The 20,063-nt window shown below is 33.2% G+C and overlaps 1 protein-coding gene across 32 annotated transcripts in view; it reads right to left on the reverse strand.

Moving 5' to 3' along the window:
• LOC124532626 (calcium-activated potassium channel slowpoke) overlaps nt 1–20,063 on the reverse strand; it is a 65,104-nt gene that overhangs the window by 18,264 nt on the left and 26,777 nt on the right. For 16 of the 32 annotated variants that reach the window (XR_006966652.1, XM_047107637.1, XM_047107628.1 and 13 more), the window contains exons 2-8: nt 4,606–4,667; nt 4,514–4,519; nt 3,979–4,075; nt 3,242–3,353; nt 2,218–2,369; nt 1,594–1,761; nt 530–621 (exon numbers count right to left, since the gene is read on the reverse strand). Coding sequence is in view for 31 of the 32 variants with exons in the window: in XM_047107637.1 (XP_046963593.1) it covers nt 530–621; nt 1,594–1,761; nt 2,218–2,369; nt 3,242–3,353; nt 3,979–4,075; nt 4,514–4,519; nt 4,606–4,667 (689 nt within the window). In the remaining variant the exon portion in view is untranslated. The remainder of the gene's footprint in view (nt 1–529; nt 622–1,593; nt 1,762–2,217; nt 2,370–3,241; nt 3,354–3,978; nt 4,076–4,513; nt 4,520–4,605; nt 4,668–20,063) is intronic. The other 16 variants (XM_047107648.1, XM_047107635.1, XM_047107625.1 and 13 more) reach the window with 3 other exon arrangements.

Here is a 20,063-nt window from a genome sequence, read left to right on the forward strand (position 1 = left end):
GTGGTGTGGACGGGTGCGGGACTTGGGTGCCGTGCCGAGCTACGCTAGCGGGAGCTACATGACGGCAAGCCGTGACGGGAGTCGTGACCGGGTACATGCAAGGCCTGGATACATACGCTAACTATCGATGAACAGAACTTAAAAAGAAATCGGTATCGCCGGTTACTAAACTAAGACGATGGGCATTCGGTATAGACGCATGGTAGTGCGCGCACACGAGCCGGCCGTCCCGGGCAGTCGCAGGCGTGGCCTCGCTCCTGCCTCACTTTCAAACGCGGGGCGTTGAGTGACGTAGGAGCGAGGACCAGCCTCGGGCCGCCCGCGGGGCAAACGGGTGTGCGCGAGTAGATAACACAATACATCTGACGGCACTGAGCAAGCTTTTGTAGAGGTGATGATTTCACATCGTCTCGGAGAGTTCGAGCGATTCAGACCGGACACGGCAGACGCGACGAGCGGCCACCGAAACGCGCGTGCCGCGGAGTGAGTCGCTTTCGCTCTCGATTCAATTTATACATCAAATTGATACCTTTTTCCATGTTCACGCTTCAGCTCGCCACTGTACTTGGACCTACTTCCTACCAGCTCTATAATTTCAGGAATGCTACTAGCGAACATTGCCTGCAACAGACCATGGTGTCGATCGAACATCGAGTCTGCGCGCGGACACCATCGTGTGCTGCACGACAATGTCCACCTCGAGTCTCGGTAAAACTATGGTGACGTATAGTAAATGAAGCCGATAGCGGAGCGAAAATAAAATAAAAGGAACGTGTGTGTCTACCGGTGATGTGAGCAACTGAACACAGCCAGGCACAGGTGCGCATGCAGAGATCGCGAGGTGGGAGGGGAGGGACGCGCGCGGCGCGGGGCACACGGCGCGCGGCTAGGCGCCTCCACTCCGACTACTGCGAGCCGAGGCTCGTCTCGTACCACTGTCCCCGTTGGGTGACTCGTGATTCGTGACCCCGTGTGCGCGTACGCACGTGTATGGCACGCATGTCCGATATTAAAGCTTGACAGTTGATAGATCCTCTGGCGGCACTTTGGTGGTAATCACATAACAAAGCAAAAGAAAAAGAAAACATTCATGCAATTAAAATATCGGTCGAAGTGAAGCTCGTCTCGATAGATGCTCCTTTGAAAGCGGGAAGTTAGAAGGTTGCACATTTAACGGCGACCACCGACAAGACGGCCTGTTGCGGCCTCGCCTCTCAGCCGAGTTACTTGACATGCTCTAGTGAGTGCACTAATCAGGCTTACGGTCATTCAACGAGCTGTGCGTTAAACCAGTAAGTATAGATCTCTACCAAGTCCCATGTGAGCTATTATGGTAATCTTATGAAAGAATCATTATATTTCCTTTTGCTTTGTTATTCAGAAGGGCTGAATGCAAGGAATCGCAAGCGTAGCGCGGTACGATATGTAAACCTTGTCTCGTCCTAGGATGCGAAACATTTACCATCGGGAGACTTAAACAACTTTTGACTTGCACCTCCTTGCAATATTTTACTTAAATAAATTTTGTGAATTCAAATTTAATTAGAATAAATATTTAACTGTTAGTAAATAAACAAAGGGAATGAAACTTACCAAGCCGACGAGGAGAAAAAAAACCAAAAATGTTCTGCCAAGAACAGTGTGGCAGAACACATCACCGTAACCTACAGTGGACATGGTGACTATTAGAAAGTACACGCACGTCCAGTAAGACAATGATTGTGCATTGTCGAACTCTAATGGATCGCCAGAGTTTTCCAACTGAAACAAAATAACATGTCTTCTAGATTTCAAATCCACATACACAATGGAACTGATAAGGTTTTTTTTGGACAATTTTTTTAGGCAGATGGGCAAATGGTGGCAAGTGATCACCAACGCCCATAGGCATTGGCGCCGTTAGAAATTTTATTCATAGACAGTTGTTATGTCTTTTGTGCCTGTAGGTCCACTAAGTGCGTCTCATGATATATGTAGCTATGTTTGTTACGTTATAACTTAAAAACCAACTTCTTTAACTGTCCTGTCTTTATTTGGGCACGTATCACCCAGAAACAATTCTGCTGGAATTAATATTCAATCATATACTTTAAGGATAAATTCAGCATTCACATCCATCGTCAACGAGAATGCAAACGCTGGCAAATATTCGATAAGTGACTCAAATAATTAATAAGTGATCTAGAATATTATATATTATACAATAAATCAACTTACTAAATGAATAATGCCGGCTGCTGTGAGCCATACTGATATAAAGATAGAAACAAGTTGCGCCAAACGGATTGAGCTCGATGTCTTTAATATATTGAGGTACTGCAAAATATCAGGCACGGTCATTAAGCGTAGAGCGCGGAGAAACCTTAGCCCTGAAATAAAAGTTCCTTGTTTAGACGACAACGAAAGGTTCTATATATAAAAAAAGTGACAAATTCTCTTCTTACAGACACATTTTTGTCTCAACACAAACTCGTTCGATAATTAATAATAAGTTATTGATCGGACAAAAAATTATTAGACAAATTTTAATGACACAAAATTTGATTTCATTTACAGATTATTTAATGATATTGGTAACCTGTTAAAGATAACATTTTTAATTATATCTCGTACATTTGTGAATACTTATATGTCAGATGATCTTTTGTCAGATTTAAGGGTATAAAATAAAACAATATAGAATTTATTTCTTGTATTTTTTTCACATTTTTAATTTCTCTTCAAATTCAGAAGAAATAAAAATAATCAATTTGATGAAATACATTAATTAAACGTACTTCTTCGAATTCGCTAGAAACCTTTAGAATATTCGGGTGGCGGGAATGAAGTAATCCAATGGTCCTTAAATATGAAATGGGGGATTAGGATCTGGATAAGGATAATGTCATTGTATCCGATTTCGACCACAGCCGAACTCAAGAGAAGAGAGACACTCAGGTATGTGCGAAAACACAACACCACTCTCTATTTTTTCATTCTTATAAAAATAAAGATTTGCGGTCTAACATCTTAAAGTGCTTTACAATGCACGAAAGTGTTCACATTTCCAATGCCCACTCTAGGGTTTTGAGATTTGGTGACAGAAAAAACCCAAGATTTTGGGGTCTGCATCTTGAATCGTATCATGGCATCAGGCAGTGACAGACAAGTATGTATATATAGGGTATATGAAATACGGATTGTATGGGATAAATAAATTTAAAATTACATTATATTATAAAAGAAAGGAGTAACACCTTACCTATCCACGTTCTATCCAGGTATATTGATACAAAGGATGGGGGTATCGTGAAATAATCTACAAATGAATACATCTCGAGCATGAACCATAGTTTGTCACTAGCTGCTATAAACTGAAAAAGAAAAAATCATATTAGAATCTATACACAAACATCCAAAGACAAACCATTTTCTCTTCAGTTTGTCAAGCGACTTTCTTTTGTTAGTTTGGCTGATATTAACAAGCTTTATTGTAATCAATTTAAATTTAGAAACACGTGTGGAAACATAAACAGATTAAAACATGAAAGTAATTTAAGTGATTTTTTTTAAAATATTTTGTTCGAAATTCGAACAACAATTAACTTACAATATATAATTATCAAAGATGAAAATGCGAATCTTTAACATATTGATCACGTTACATTTTCTTTTTAATTACAGACTTCATGTTCCTAAACGTTTAACTTGCAAGGTTCTTTTATAAAAGAATTCGAAATTCGATTTTACCAATTCTTTAGAATTATCCTACAGCAAAAGAAAATTAAACGCAACTGCATTGTCATCGGAAATGATATAAAGGATGTGTGCGGTATTCCGATCCCTTTGTGAACGGATTTCTAACAATGAGAAAATCGATCGCATCCGTGAAGGATATATCATGTCAACCAGTAAGAAAATTATGTCTAACTTTTTTTCTTTTTAATTATTATGGCACAGGCAAAGGGGACAATTTAACGTCACTAATTTTTGACTTACTCGTATAAAAAAGTAGACCATAAAAAATATGTTAAAGGCAAGGTCGATCTGCTGGGTAATATTGTCACTCCATTTCTGGCATCGCTCCACCTCCTCACTAGAAAAAAAAAGTTTCGATTGCATCAAGTACAAAGTGATATGGTTAACACAAATATATAAGCTTCTAATACAGACATCAGCTGCATGGTTCATTAGATACTAGTCAAGACCAGTATAAGAGCCGTTACACGAAGCATCGGTATCTGAATGATTTGTTCACAACATCAACTAAAATACGACACTAACTATACATTGCAGTTCATTGGCTAAACTAACGTTTAGCTTTCAATTTACACAGTGTAATAAGGTTTTAATACACATAAAGCATTACTATTCAGTGCACATATACAAGCATACATATTATATATAAACAGACTTTAGTTCTCGTCGATAAATCTTAGCATATCTTGACTAATATCAACAGAAGCCTGATACAGAAGCTAACATTTACTATATCCAGCAAAACATTTGATCACATTGATTTGTTGGGACTCACGTATTCCTTATGAATTCAGCATTATAAGATACGTAATAATTAATATTTTAGCTACAATTTGCAACTAATCTAGCACTAGGAATCTTGATTACCTGGACGCGTCGATGAAGTAGATGATGAGCGATGCTATACTCAGAATGAACACCAACACTACCTGAAACAAGATATGGAACATGTTATAGACAAATAAATAACTAGCTAATAATATATTTACTAATTACATATACCTAGTATGAGATGCTGCTTTCGTCCTGGCTGGGTACATAAAATGCTATTATGAATAATATACATATTCAGTTTGAAAAAAGACTGTAGAGTCAGCTATTTTTTTTTTATTAAGGATGAATGTTGCATAGTATAATAGCAGCCTATAGTATTTCCATCACTTGAATTATAGTCATTTTAGTAGAAAAAATATCTAGCGAATAAAATATTAAATAAGTAACAAACTATAAAGATTCATTTACAACATAAATTGAAATGTTTGTTAAATCTCTAATTTGAATTTGCAGAACGATTCAATTCTTTAAAAAAAATAACAAAGAAATTTCGGGAAATACTCTAATTAAAAAATCAGAACTAAGAAGAATGTTGTGTGTGTAGTATGTAATTATAATTGGAAGAATGGGCTTGCGTCAAAATTGTGGTCTGAATTTGAATTGAAATTTGATTTGGTGGATACGCTAGACGCAAGATGAATCATAAGCAACAATTAACGAATTCCCTGTCCAAAAATCAGACACAATAGATAACCAATAACTATGAGTCATATGCGAGTCATTGGCCAGAGAATGGCGCAGAAAAAAACAGAGGAATCCAGCAAAGCATGCCTCGATTTATTCCGCAGTTTGTCTTATGATTCACTATCGACGTTGTTGTATTTTAGGCATATTATTGTCATATTTGCGGTGTTATAAAGTATTATTGGCTAGTCAATAATCTAATAAACCGAAAGTCTAAACCTGTTTTTAATTTTCTGTTAACGGCAAGTTTGTTTAGTTTTTGAGTAGGTATTATATCGATATAACCAGTTATATGTAATTAGACAAATACCAATATCTGAATAATTGTAAAAAAGTTTATTTATTAGAAATTTTTTAGTGAATATATTACTGATTAAATTACTTAGATATCGCGGCAGAGCTCTATCTAGGGAGTAAATCTTATGAAGTTTATGTACTTAATTAACTGATTTTTTTAATAATGGTAGATATTATGTCGGGTAGAAATTCGATCATATATCCTTAGGTCCGTGCAGTGGCGGATTTACAAATTTGCCGCTGTAGGCTTTTTAATTTTTGCCGTCCCTTACTTTTTTTTGTAAAATTTATGATTTGTGTTCTATTGTCCTCATTACATCGGTTTTTTCCCGTTATTAGTATGATTATAAACTAGGAGATATTTCAGTCAGTTACTAGATTATTTTTCCAGCCCGCTATGCAGTGACGAGTATACGGACTACGGAAGTAATGTGTATACATATAATTATAAGTTAAATTTCTGTAAGGTAATAAAAAATTTGACTAAAATTGCCGCCCCTCTAAATCTGCCGCCCTAGGCTCCAGCCTACTTAGCCTATTGGTAAATCCGCCACTGGGTCCGTGCCCGCTACTATGAGATCTTAATTAGATACTATTCCTACGTGACAACTCTTATGTATATGGGATTAAAAAGGATATCCCTTTCGTAAGTCTAATTTAAATAATTTGTATTTGCAGTCATCACCATTAAAGAATATACGCAATGAAAGTTTAATATTACACGAAGTGAGATCATAGAGAATGGATATATGCCCTTGTCAAGATTATTTAACCTGTACAATTGTTGAGCGTTGTTACGAGATAACATTATTTTCAATGAAGTTCATTAAAATTATTAATTAATGGTCATTGATGCAAGTGTAATTAAAGACAATACGTGTAAAGATTAACATATTATTAGCTTATAAATACATACTTTCATGTATAAAAATATATTTTTTTATTGGTAGGTAGTATACAGTATTGGCTGTTATTTTTAGTTATCTGGAAGAATTATCTCTTTGTCTAGGTATCTTATCTACTTTTTCAATGTGTAATAAATATTTTGTATACACAACTTCCGTTCCGGGTAGTCCATGTTGTATAACTTTTCGTTAATCGAATGACAAGTGACGATGGTCGTCGTGGCCTTTATATGAGAAAGACAGTTACATCATTAATCATTTTTTGAAGTTAAATGGAACACATTTCCTATCCTACCGCCAAAGAGCAGTTCTTAGTACTTTTGTCCGGTTTGAAGGTGAGCCAGTGCAACGTGAGCGAATGAGATGATATCTTAGTTCCTAAAGTTGGTAAGGAAATCTAAGGAAAGGTTAATATTTCATTAGTGCCAATGTCTACCTATATGAAATATTTGGAGAGCAGGTATACTTTTTTTTTCTTATGTTGGTAGAACAAATTAGACCAATGAGGTTTAATAGGAATAATTTAAAACAATTGATTGCGTTAGCAGTGTGTCACGTTTCATGACTGCATAAGTGATAATTAATATTCATAAAGGCACTTATTATTCGTTAGGTATACCTGTGGAATGATCATGATATCATCCGATGATGTTTGAAGTAATATTCTAATTTTGCTCTAAGGCTGCAGTCGTAGTGTGAGATCAAATAGCACAGTTGTTATAATGTATTTTAATGTAAAAAAATTACAATAAAAATATTGAGACGTCATTGCTAAAGTAATACATACAACATCGTATAAATAAGCATACATAATCATATATATAAATGCTATGTGCAATTATAATATTCTTCTAAATGTTTTCAATAGTAAAATATGTAGTATGACACATTTTTTGTTAAATGTAAATGTCAAAACACCTATATGTTAAATGTAGTTTCTTGCGTACAGATACCACCAATCAGCCAACCAATCCGCATTGGAACAGCATGATGGAATATGTTCCAAACCTTCTCCTCAAAGGGAGAGGAGGCCTTTAGGCCAGCAGTGGGAATTTAGAGGCTGTTATTGTGTTGTTGTACAGATAACATAAGTTCCAGATTTTCAAACGGAGCTGTGTTTAACTTCACCTACACTAAGAAGTACACTATTGCACACAATACAACATGTGAACAGCAGAATAAATTAAGCCGTAGCCTACGATGAAAATTAAACGTCACACGATAAATAAAATAGGGCTGATTATCGCTACACTATAAGGCTTTTTACAAGACATAGTAAGAACACTTTTAATCAGTCTTAATAATAAATATAGAATTCTTAAGGTTTTTTTAATAATTGCAAAATAAACTTTTAGGTTGAATGTATTTTTAATTACAATAAAAAAACTCGCAGCTGTGCCAATGTTATGGATTTAATCACAAACGAGGTCATGGCACTAATGGCAAGCGAGTGATGATAAAATCAATCAGTCTGTGTCAATCACTTTTGACCAGGGAGCGAAACTTTTACTAAATAAAAAAAAAAACGAAAATTCAGCGAAATTTTGAATATCGAACAGTAGCTTCTGATTAACTCAATATACAGTTCAAAAATCGTTATTTAGTAATACATCGATTCCTCTCGTCCGGTCAATTTAGACTTAAAATTAATTAATTTATTAATTTTTTAAAATTCAAAATTAAAATCAAAATCCGGTAGACATTGTGGCATATCTGCTAAATATAGAAGCTTATGTGCTGCAGCGCCATCTTGCGATGAACTAGGTCATATCAAGTGAAAAAAAAACATTAAAAATAAAATCAAAATAAACTTTATTCAAGTGGACTTTTACAAGCACTTTTGAATCGTCAATTAACAATTAAGTGAAGCTACCACCGGTTCGGAAAGTAGATTCTACCGAGAAGAACCGGCAAGAAACTCAGTAGTTACACTTTTTCAACATTTAAAAAATACAAAGTCATGTTAGTATACACACAAACACATATACATTACAAATATACATTTGTCAAATTTCGTTGTAGCCACTCATACTGTGTCCATGTTTATTAAGCTGATACGAATATTCATTTTCGAATAATATTGTAGTATCGCATAAATATCGCTAGTAATATGTTCCCAGCCTTATTTAGGAGTTAGTAAGAACCTCTGTAATCTCAGTGCAAATGTAGGTGTTGTATGTTTGTTCCTTATGACTAATACGTATAAGATGCAGTAGTGAGCTGTGGTATTAGATTTATATTTAAATTTATTCATTGCAGATCAGGAACCTATATTTATTTTGGAATTTATGATGTAAAATACGCCTTTGTTTGCTTCACTACGTATCTTATTAAAGAATCAAGGACAATTTATTATGATATATAGAAGTCTCAGAAGCAAAACATTAAAATATATTTATTTAAAATTTTACATAAACATGTTTTGTTAAAGAAAATTCAAAAACTATCAACAGTTTCCCCTAAAACAAAAATACACCACCGAAGTTGGTTTCATTCATAAAAAACTACAATTGAGCATTCATTGTGCCAACTTAAAATGTCTGGGGAGAAAAAAAGTTAGCAACTGCACCCACTTAGTCGAGAGCCGCCCACTTGGCAAGCCTCCGATACCATCTTAGCTAATGGCCGCAAAAACTCTGTTCCCTCCATATTTTCATTTGCAATAAATCAAGCATTCACTACGACAAATTGAGAAAAAACTTTATGATTTACTGCCGCTAAAAATTTCATTGATATACTAGAAATTACATAGAGTCAACATTCATGAGTTTATTGGGTGCGAAGTTTCATTTTGGCTATTTTTCACTTTGACTAAGTTTATATGGAACCAAGGAAATACAGCAGTTTCCTTTCTCAGCCCATTGCAATATTTATTCCACTAATAAAAGTATCATAAATGGTTAATTTTACTAACAAAACTTTACGGTTACTCGTTAAGAAATACTATACCTCGTTACGTTAAGGCATATCTTACTTAAATATGAAGACTTACCAGTTTTTAAAAGGCCTGATCAAAGTCAATTTCAGAATGGTTATTTTCGATGGTAGCTGAAACGCCATAGATGACTAGTAAATCAAACTTTTTAGGAAGTTACTTGGTATATGTTACATTTATCGAATTGCCATGTGCCCAAAAATATTGTACCAGCTCTAACAGGAATGAATGTGCCTAGTCATGCTTCTATAATCCCTCTACGCCATCGATGCTTTCGTACGCTTTACGAAAAGTTATTTTATATTTTTTCTGTATCAAATATCTTTGTTATTTACAATTAGACGACTTTGAAAATATCTATCATGATATAATATTATAAAGATTCGTAAAGATGTTCTTTACAGATCTACGTAAACTGACGAACGAAAAAGCATATTTAAATACTTCAAATAATTTTAGGTAAACATCGTATTGAATATAATATTCGCATACTATAATTGTATTGTACAAATAATTTCATAGATACATGTAAACATATAATTATTTCTTAGCAAATGTAATAAAAACGTGTATTCATAATAATAACACTAAATACAGTTTATAACTGAAACAATTTTTTTTAAGATTAGTATAAAAATCTTAATTTCATATATTGTATGTTGTTAAATGTTGCAACAAACTTACGGTTACTATGTACCTCTAAATAGTTCCATTCAGACCATTATAAAACAATGATATTCATACAAGCAAATGCATCAGGGACACATTTAATACCACATAATATGCATATATAAATAAACTCGTTCGCATTGTATGAATAGATTCCTTATCTGTTTCACTTAGATAATGAAATATACTTCAAATTTACAAAAGAGCTTATCCGACATTTTTAATAAAGACACATAAATAAAGAAATAATTTCCTCTTGGCCGGTCTTAATTTGTTTCCATTAGATTTAATCGTCTCTTTCATGAAGTATTTTTATTAGATTAATTCGCGTACATACGCATCGAAGAATCCAATTATCTTGATCCAATTATGCAGAGGCGCATACTGGCATCTTACAAGGTTGCAGCCTTGACTTGAAGGGTTGATTTGTCATCATACGGGTAAGCATAGCCTTTCTATTTAATCCTTTAACATTTGTGTTTGAGCATCGATAATGCGATGTAATTTATAATTCACTAGGCTTCAAACTTGTTTAATAAAGTAAGCGTTTTATAGATCAGCGGTGTTATTTTATAAGATCATTTCTCACTCGTGAAATATTTTGTGTTCGAGTAATAAATATTAACCTTTTTTGACATTACCAATGCGCCACCAACCATGGGTACTAAGATATTATGTCCCTTGTGCCTGTAGTTGCATATCCTCACTCATTCTTCAAACCTCAACGCAACGAAACTGAGTGCCTACATGACGGGCTTGCACAAAGCCTTATCACCAAGAAAATAGTGAAACCTGACTTAAGGTGATAGGTTACTGTGTTGCATTTTTTGGATTTTATAATTACTATAAATATACTTTTGTAAAATTCGGAAAGTTTAATCGTGGTTTGAGGTATTGTTTTTTCTAATTTATATTACATAGAAACTTGGTTCAGTAGAGTACATAAAAAAACACCTATCGCTTTCTCGCTCGCACTCAAATTGAACTCATTATTAAATGAATTGCCGTGTAAAACGAAAATCAGAGCTCTGAATCAATGAAATGGTAAATAATTTATAGTAGCGCAAAATTAAATATTATATGTAGTTATGAAAAAAAAATAATTTCATAATTGTAAAATTCATACAAAATAGTTAATTTCCATTCCTTTTAGCACGCAAACGAATGAACGAATACTTATAACCGTCGTTCAATTATTTTCTAAGAAAGTAACTACGTAGAAGTGTTTATATGTTAATATATCTTAACAATGTTTGTTTTAATTTTAACCAATAAAATTAAAGGAATCATTTCGTGAGAATTTTTATTTCATTCTTTTCCAACTTATATAGTCTAAAGAGTTTATATATTTATTTATAGATCAAACATCATCAGTTCGTTGAATGCGAATGAACTAAAAAAATGTTTTCATTCAGGAATATTTCCCATATATGTAAACTCAGAAGTATTTTCAACTGTCGGTAGTTGATTACGAAAGGTATGCACAGTATCGATCGTTCGGGTAGTTTTGATGGAAATAAATATTATATTTGAGTGTTATTGAATGACACTCGATATTATGAATAATTAAATAATATTCACAAACGTGTATCTACTAGCAACGCTTAGTATGTCTCTATAAAGGATGAGTGAGCCAGTCTAACTAATGGCGCAAAGGTAAGTCTTAGTCCCAAGATTGCTAATGTTTGTATCTATCAGGTAACAGAACTGGCGAGTAGCACCGTGTGTAATTTTACACGAACTATTTGGAGCCACTTTTGACCTCTTCATAATTCAAAAACTGTTTGGCAAATATATTAAACGTAAAGTAGTATTAAATCAATTTCAGGAAGGATAATGGAACTTGGCACCCATTTAGATCTCACTTCTTTCGTCGTTGAAGTCAACAACCAAGGTATATTTCATAATACTAAACTTGGTTCTCATTTTACATTTATGTTTTTGATGGGATTGGTATTGTATGGAATGTATAATATTCCTAATAGCATTAATATTTGTTAGCAGTGGTAACAATTTACTATTAGGTGCCCCATTTGGCGTCCATGTTTTTTCCGATAAAAAAAAACGCTGCTATGTTGAAATTCAATGATACTTACACGAATTGAAACCGCAATCAATGAAATTTCGAATATCCTAACTATTGGGAATACTCGACAAAATTTTAAATAAAAAATATATTTTTCATATTTTTATTTCATTTTAAAAGTTAAAGTAAGTAATAAAATAAAGGTCTGCTGTTTACGTAAAATTTCATGCAAAACATTTAAAATGTTAAAAACAGCTTTAAACTAATGGCAGTTTAAGAGTTAAGATGCGTTATAACTGTTATAAATTGTAGCTTCTGAACACGGAATAAAATTTTCACGGGCAATTAAATAAATACGTGCACTTTCATTTCATTACAGCTTCAGGTATTTGAATAGAGCTTTACGAAACGTGGAACGTATGAATTGGAGCACATATTGTCACAAGTTAATAGTTTTTACTTTTAAAAATAAAAACTCGACTAAAAAAATTATGTTTTTTGTTCATTCCCATGTAGCACTAAGCTCTTTCGTTGGACTAGCGTTTAAAGCTTATATATTCGGATATTATATAAAATTGTTCGGCTTTTTTGAGGTCCTGGTTTTAATTCCTCGGTGTGAGCTTATTAGATTTAACTTATTATTTATTTTTGAGTTGCTACGTAAAGACAATTAATAATATTCACAAAATAAAAAATAAGACATAAAAATCACTAAAAAGTTCTGTGTGATATTCATTTACGCGAATTGGTAATAAAACGCAGAAATAGTAATAAAATTTCATCGAGATATCAATTCGCATTTCAATAAACAACGAGTAAAGGTAAGATGATATACAGATCAGTGAAGATTAATTATAATTATAATTGCGTCGGAATTCACCTCACCTGATCACGTTGTAAATTCCGTTCCATAGAATTATGAAAGTGGCAGAATAGACTTGCATTTATACATTTAATATTTAATGAGTGTTTTGATCATGACGTATATTTGTATTTTTATAAGTATTGTTTATATTAATGCTAAAAACAATTATATTAAAGAGTTGTCTCTGTTTTCTATTCACATATTGAATGTCGACTCATAGAGGGAGAAGCGCGCCTGAAGGCCGCGCAAACATGCGGTCAATATCCTAATACAATGTTGCACATATATAAAATGCTCGCCAACCTCAGGAAGTAGGTAAGGATCTTTGTAAATGTGCAAAAGAAAATATAGATAAAAACAATTCGTATTCACATTATTATGATTAGCAGTAAATATTCGAACATGAAAACACTTTAAGGTTTTTGTTTATGTGTTTCGTTTGTACGAAAAAAAAACACAAACAGCATAAATGTGTTTCCACAGTTTTTAGTTACAAAACAAAGTCAAATAAGGCTAATATTTTCGTTGTCCGACAACGCTTGGTTCGGTCGCCTTACATCGCTCGTACGCCCATAACGTTTAATAAACAAATATTCAAAGCATTCTGAAGAAACAAATGTTTTGGTAAAATTGTTTGCGGTTTTACTTCGTGTAATTGTAATATTTGCTATATTATTGAAACTAAATGCCGCCTTAAGTAGTTGCCTAATTATCATCATTTGTGTATAGTCTTAAGGCGGGACTTTATATTATTTGTCTTTAGCCAAATCAATGATAAAAGATTTTGATGTATGACGTTTTACATAATAGCCTATGATCCGATATATGTTACAATAATATCACTTCTCATGAGATTGATATATTTAGCCATGACAGCAATAGTTTTAAGAAAAAAATAGACTTTTCTCAATTAGTGTCAATATTTTTTTTTCTTTTAATTTAGAGTAATTTCTGTTCTTTCATATTCTTTCATATTCTTTCATATTTTTGTTATTATTTTAAAGATTTATTAATATAAGAGTGTAATGTATTGTTATTGTTTGTTATTTGTAACGTAAAATGTAAACGTCTGTAGTGTTGTATCACACCGTACATTAATTTACTTCTTACTTACTTTTTCTTAATATTTTCTGAATATTCCGATAGTGTTTCGAAAACTATAAATAAATAAATAATAATTAAGAAGACAGCTTACCGCTTTGAAAGCAATCTCCAAAAAATGTCAGTTAAAAGTTGTAATAAGAAAACCTTAATTAATAACATATCTCGTATAACTTGCTATTAGATCTACTATTATATTAACAAATAGATCTTACTTATCATATATCGATTTACAATACAACACATATTGAATCCATTTTATTGTTTCTTCCAAATTTTCTATATATACTTTACCACCATTTATTTACGAATCCATTATGAATATCATACAGATTTATATATTGACTTATGATGTCATATCCATACAAGGTTAAAGACGTTTATTAATCTCTATTCCTTGGAATAGGATATACATAACACAATGCAATTAAATTCCAATAAATGGCCTTTGTATATAAGATATATTCAAAGGCCAGTTCTGTTCTAGAAATTACTCCAACGTAATTTCACATAGGTAAGCGCGTTTGACCAGCTTACGGTGCTTGAATTAATTAATTTTATTGACTTAACATTGTCGTACACCGTGTACGACTCAGTTTACCTTATTTTATATTAAACAAAAGTATAAAATGAACGCTTGTCACGACAATGGTCTAGAATTAAAATGGGTTATGACTTTTATTCTAATATTATATACTAAAATCTTCATTAAAACACGTTGCTTCTTCTGTATATCTGTTGTATTAAATATATAGAACTTATATGTTAAATTTTTTCAATTAGTAGTTACAACAAAAAACCTTTAATTATTTATTTATTGAAAACTAGCGACCCGGGTCGGGTTCTTCGCACGGGTGCAATAACTGATACTAAATATACAACAAAATTTGTTTATTTACGACATCAAATTAGAAACTTCTAAAATTATTATCAGTATTTCTGTACTACATTGTCCATGTGTTAACGCACCTGCAAGCCCCCTGGTGTTGCAGATGTCCATGGGCGATGGCAGTCACTTTTCATAAGGTGAGTCTCCTGCTCGTTTGCCCCCTATCTCATAAAAAAAACCACAAAAGCCTTCCTCTCAAATCACTCTATCTATTAAAAGAAACCGCATCAAAATCCGTTGCGTAATTTGAAACATCTAAGCATACATAGGAACAGACAGCGGTAAGCATCTTTGTTTTATACTATGTAATGATTCATCATAATTCATATTATATAAGACATAATTTCATGATTTCCAGTTTCGTAGTTGGTTTAAAAATCACTAAAAAGTTCTGAGCGATATTCATTTACGTGAATTGGTAATAAAACGCAGAAATAGTAATAAAATTTCATCGTGATATCAATTCGCATTTGAATAAACAACGTGTAAAGGTAAGATGATATACAGATCAGTGAAGATTCATTTTTATTGCTCACGAAATAAGATAGATAATAGAATCGCAAACGTGAATAGTTTTACGGCTTTTTAATTGCTAATATTAATATAAAAGGGTGCTTAATTAGTTTATAAAGATTTTTATATTTCGGTAGTAAAACCTACCGCTACAGTATCGCTGTAGTATAACACCAGAAGCGTCAGTACTAATTAACTATGGCATTTAGTACTTAATACCCATTTATAACCAAGACTATCGTCGTTTAATCTTTTTTTTGTATAAATAAAAAAAAAATTAAAGAATTGTTGTTTGGCTCACATTGTTTTTCCAGGAGCTGAGATGGTTCAGTAGTTATAACGCGTATATCTTAACCGATGAATGTGGGCTCAAATCCAAGTAAGCACCACATAATTTTTATAGGCTTAATTTGTTTTTATAATTAATTTCTTGCTTGGCGGTGAAGGAAAATATTGTGAGGAAACCTACCATATGCCTAATTTTAACGAAATTCTGCCACATGTGCATCCATCATCCTGCATTGGAGCAGCATTGTGGAATATGCGCCTAACTTTCTCCTCCTATTCACAAATTGTTTTTCCTAGAAGTTTAACTAATTCTATTATCGTTCTAATTAATTGTGTAGGAAATTATTTTCTGACGTTGACATTAAAATATTAGGTTATATTTACTTAAGCCAGGTCACAGATGTATGCGTAAGCGATCCCGTGGCGATCACTATGATTGATGGGGAATCGCTAGTTTTTAGAGTATAGTCTGGCACTGTGCCAAGAGTCCCACATACCCCCACGTTTATAGTGAAAAAAAAAAAAAAAACGATATTCAATTGTCTCGACGTCACGGTAGCATGCGTAAGCAATAGCATTGCGTCCCGTTCCCTCCAACGCTGAATTTAATGTGAAGTATGGCAATCAGCCATGATACCTACATACCCCACCCCCTTAATTATCAGGAGGGGGTGCATGAAGCCATATTCCAGCAAAACAATAAATTACATATACTTATTTTTTCAGAAATAACAAATTAAATAATGATATTATATCTTTTATAAGATTTATATTTATTGAACCCCTAGTAATTATGACTTATGAATATTCAGTGGTGTGTATTATTGTCAAGCGTTGGAAGCATTTCAATAATACAAATATTAGCTTAAGCGCATGTAGGTTTTCCGACTTCCTTGACCTTTACACCCTATTAGTGGGTTAATGGTGCCGGTGCTTCGCCTTGTTTGTCCCACTTTCTGTTATTGGTTTAAAACGAATCAAAGAAATATATATTTATTGAATTACACGAAGAGAGCCGAGCTGGCTCAGTGGTTGGATTGCGGGTTCAAACCCAGGTAAGCACTGAATATTCATGTGATTAATTTTTATTTATAATTCATCTCGTGATCGGCGTTGAAGGAAAACATCGCGAGGAAATCTGAATGTTTCTCATTTCATAGAAATTCTGCCACATGTGTATTCTATAAGCGCGAATTGGAACATCGTGTTGGAATATGTTCCAAATATTCTCCTCAAAGGAAGAGGAGGCCTTAGCCCAGCAGTGGGAAATTTAGCCTTTGTTGTTGAATTACGCGAATTGAATAAATTGTTCGTTCTATGATACACGCTCGCACACATAAATTATACTCCAAGTGGGACTTGATTATGTATGTGTGCGTTTGTCAAAGTAAAAAATGTTATCGAAATTCTATTTTGTTTTCGGGTACTCATAAAATGCTATGTATTTTTAGTGGAGTGTTCTCGTATGCATACATATTTATACATTTATATATATGTCCAATCGTAATGCTCCTCACATGTGTACGTTGAGAACAAATGATTCCGTCGATTCGTACGCCAATTTAATATTAAAATGAACGTCATATTCAGTTTTCGTGACATTTACAATGCGACATTTTTTATAGCAGAAATACTTATTTATTTATTCCTTTGTTTAATTTATTGGACAACATATAAATATTATTTTACACAAGAGGAACTAAATAAGTTCGAATCATTAAACGTGGTCAAGATTTATACAGTAACTATTTTTAATTCACCTATACTAATATTATAAATGTGAAAGTAACTCTGTCTGTCTGTTGCTCTTTCACTACCAAACCAGTGAACCGAATTTGATGAAATTACTTATGAAGCAAATTAGAAGTCAAAGGAACGACATAGACTACTTAATTTGTCTAACATGTAAAAACCAATCTCTAAAACAGAAGCGAAGTCCCGAGCAACAACTAGTATTTGTATATGTTTAAGAACTTAATGTTAATTAATCTATAATTTTTAAAACAAATTCAATAAATCGTGGCCAAAGATCTTAACGGTTACTCTTTATTTGCAAATTATATTTTACATATGCATACTTGATAGGGATTTGGAAAAGCGTTGGTATCACCTTGTCATATTCTAACACAGATTAGCAATCATTTTTACTGTCCAGTTCCGAGTTGAAGGGTAAGTGAGCTAGTATAGATTTATTTTACAGTATTTTTGTTCCCAAGGTAGCTATGTGAGGAATTATCAAAATTTCTTAAAAAAAAGTAAAGTAACAGCCTGTAAATTACCCACTGCTGGGCTAAGGCCTCCTGTTCAATTAAGGAGAGGGTTTGGAACAAGTTCCACCACGCTGTTCCGTGCGGGTTAGTGGAAAGCGATGAAATTAGACACATGCAGGTTTCCTCACGATGTTTTCCTTCACCGCCGAGCACGAGATGAATTATAAACACAATATAAGCACATATATATATATAGTGGTGCTTGCCTGGGTTTGAACCCGAAATCGTCGATTAAGATGCACGCGTCCTAACCACTGGGCCATCTCAGCTCTCAAAATATCTTACGTCATGTCAACCGGTAATAACCACTTACCATCATGTGGATTATTTGATAGTCCACTTATACCGTAAAAAATAAGAAACTTAAGCGTTTAAAGTGCTTTAGTAAAAATGTATTATTACTACTACGTAGTTTATACTTATATATAAATAAATACTCAAACGTCAAAAACGTTGAAATTTTAAATTCGACTATGAACTAAAGTCAAGGACCGAGAGGTAAATGCATCGCAAACTAAGGGGGGAATGGGGGGTGGGAGGTATGCACCCATTAGACGTGGACGATAGATTCTACTTTGGGGATTATGCATCGATACCAATTGCATCTTTGTTCTCCAGGTGAAAGCTATTGAACTTAAGTTTCAATTTAATAAATATATTGAATTACGTTTGACCGTAATAAGGCTGCAATCATACATTCGAAACGAACAAAGTCGTTAACTGAAATCAGTTCTGTCATAGATATGGTCGCAGCTTAATAGATATACACAACTCCATATTTTTTTCCTATCTCTTTAAAACTAAAATGTCATATAATAAAAAAAGCTTATTATAATTTTTTTATAGTCGAGTACATATTTATTCTTCCTAAGTGTTACTACTAATAATCATTTCATAGGTATGATAGTAGTTTTATAAAGATAACAATTTCAAAATGAACGTAAAATAGTCATCAAATTAAAAAAAAAAGACTCATTATTTTTTTATGGCGAGTACATGTTTACGCTCGGGGTATTTATTCCAGAGAGAATTCGTATTCATTATAATTCATGTCTTATATAGTATAGTATAGTGTGGTGCCACCCTCGTCTGGAAACCTATTTGGAAGGCATCCAAGTGTTTGGCGCTTCGATCAAGCCAATATTTACGGCTCCACGAGCTTTTATAAACAAATTTTATTCAAGTTAATATTATTCCATAAAAAATATACGAGTACCGCATATATTCTCTGATGTGCGCTTGTATTTTGTTTTGGAATTAATTTTGAATAATTTTAAAATATATATTTTTAGTCTTTGGAGACATTTTCTGTTAATTGCCTCCAATTTGAGAACTAACTACATGTGAATCGTAAACGACGATGATAATGAGTTCAAATACTACAAACTGTTCGCTCGATCAACTCCGTGAAATTTGTAACAGAAACATTGATAATACAAATATTGCACTCACATCCCACATACGTATTCTAATCACCAAAGAGTATGAATATCAAATATAAATCAAACAATTTTTAAGATTAAGTTAAAAAAAAAGAAAAATCAAAATAATCACAAAACAAAGCAATTACGTCGAACTTAATTCGATATATTTGTGAGTTTTAAAATAAACACGAAGTATGTTATGTTTAGCTTTCAGATTGCAACAGCGCTTTTACAAAGAACTCGGTGCATTGTATTTGAACAATGCGGGCGGGTTGCTTCCGCTGTCTGAAAACGCTATTTACATTACAATTAAGCTCAACCAACAAGGGTTTGATATAGCCTACAATTTTGATGAGTTATGAAGTAATCCTGACCGAATTTCAGCGGTAGAAGCCCCTCATTATCTATCCAATTTGCCACTCGTGCACTACAATACAATATTATTTTGTATTGCAGTGTGTACGCAGGCACATACTTACATACTTTTTACGGTACAGCTCGATGGAATGGCAATCCAATACGACTCGGGTATATTAGGCACACAACTAAAAGGCTTAGTGGACTTTTTGAGTGGAATTGTGACGCTTTGGACATTTACATTTATTATTCATTCATCATTATATTT

Source organism: Vanessa cardui, chromosome 9 (genome assembly GCF_905220365.1).
Source record: "Vanessa cardui chromosome 9, ilVanCard2.1, whole genome shotgun sequence".
Classification (NCBI taxonomy): domain Eukaryota; kingdom Metazoa; phylum Arthropoda; class Insecta; order Lepidoptera; family Nymphalidae; genus Vanessa; species Vanessa cardui.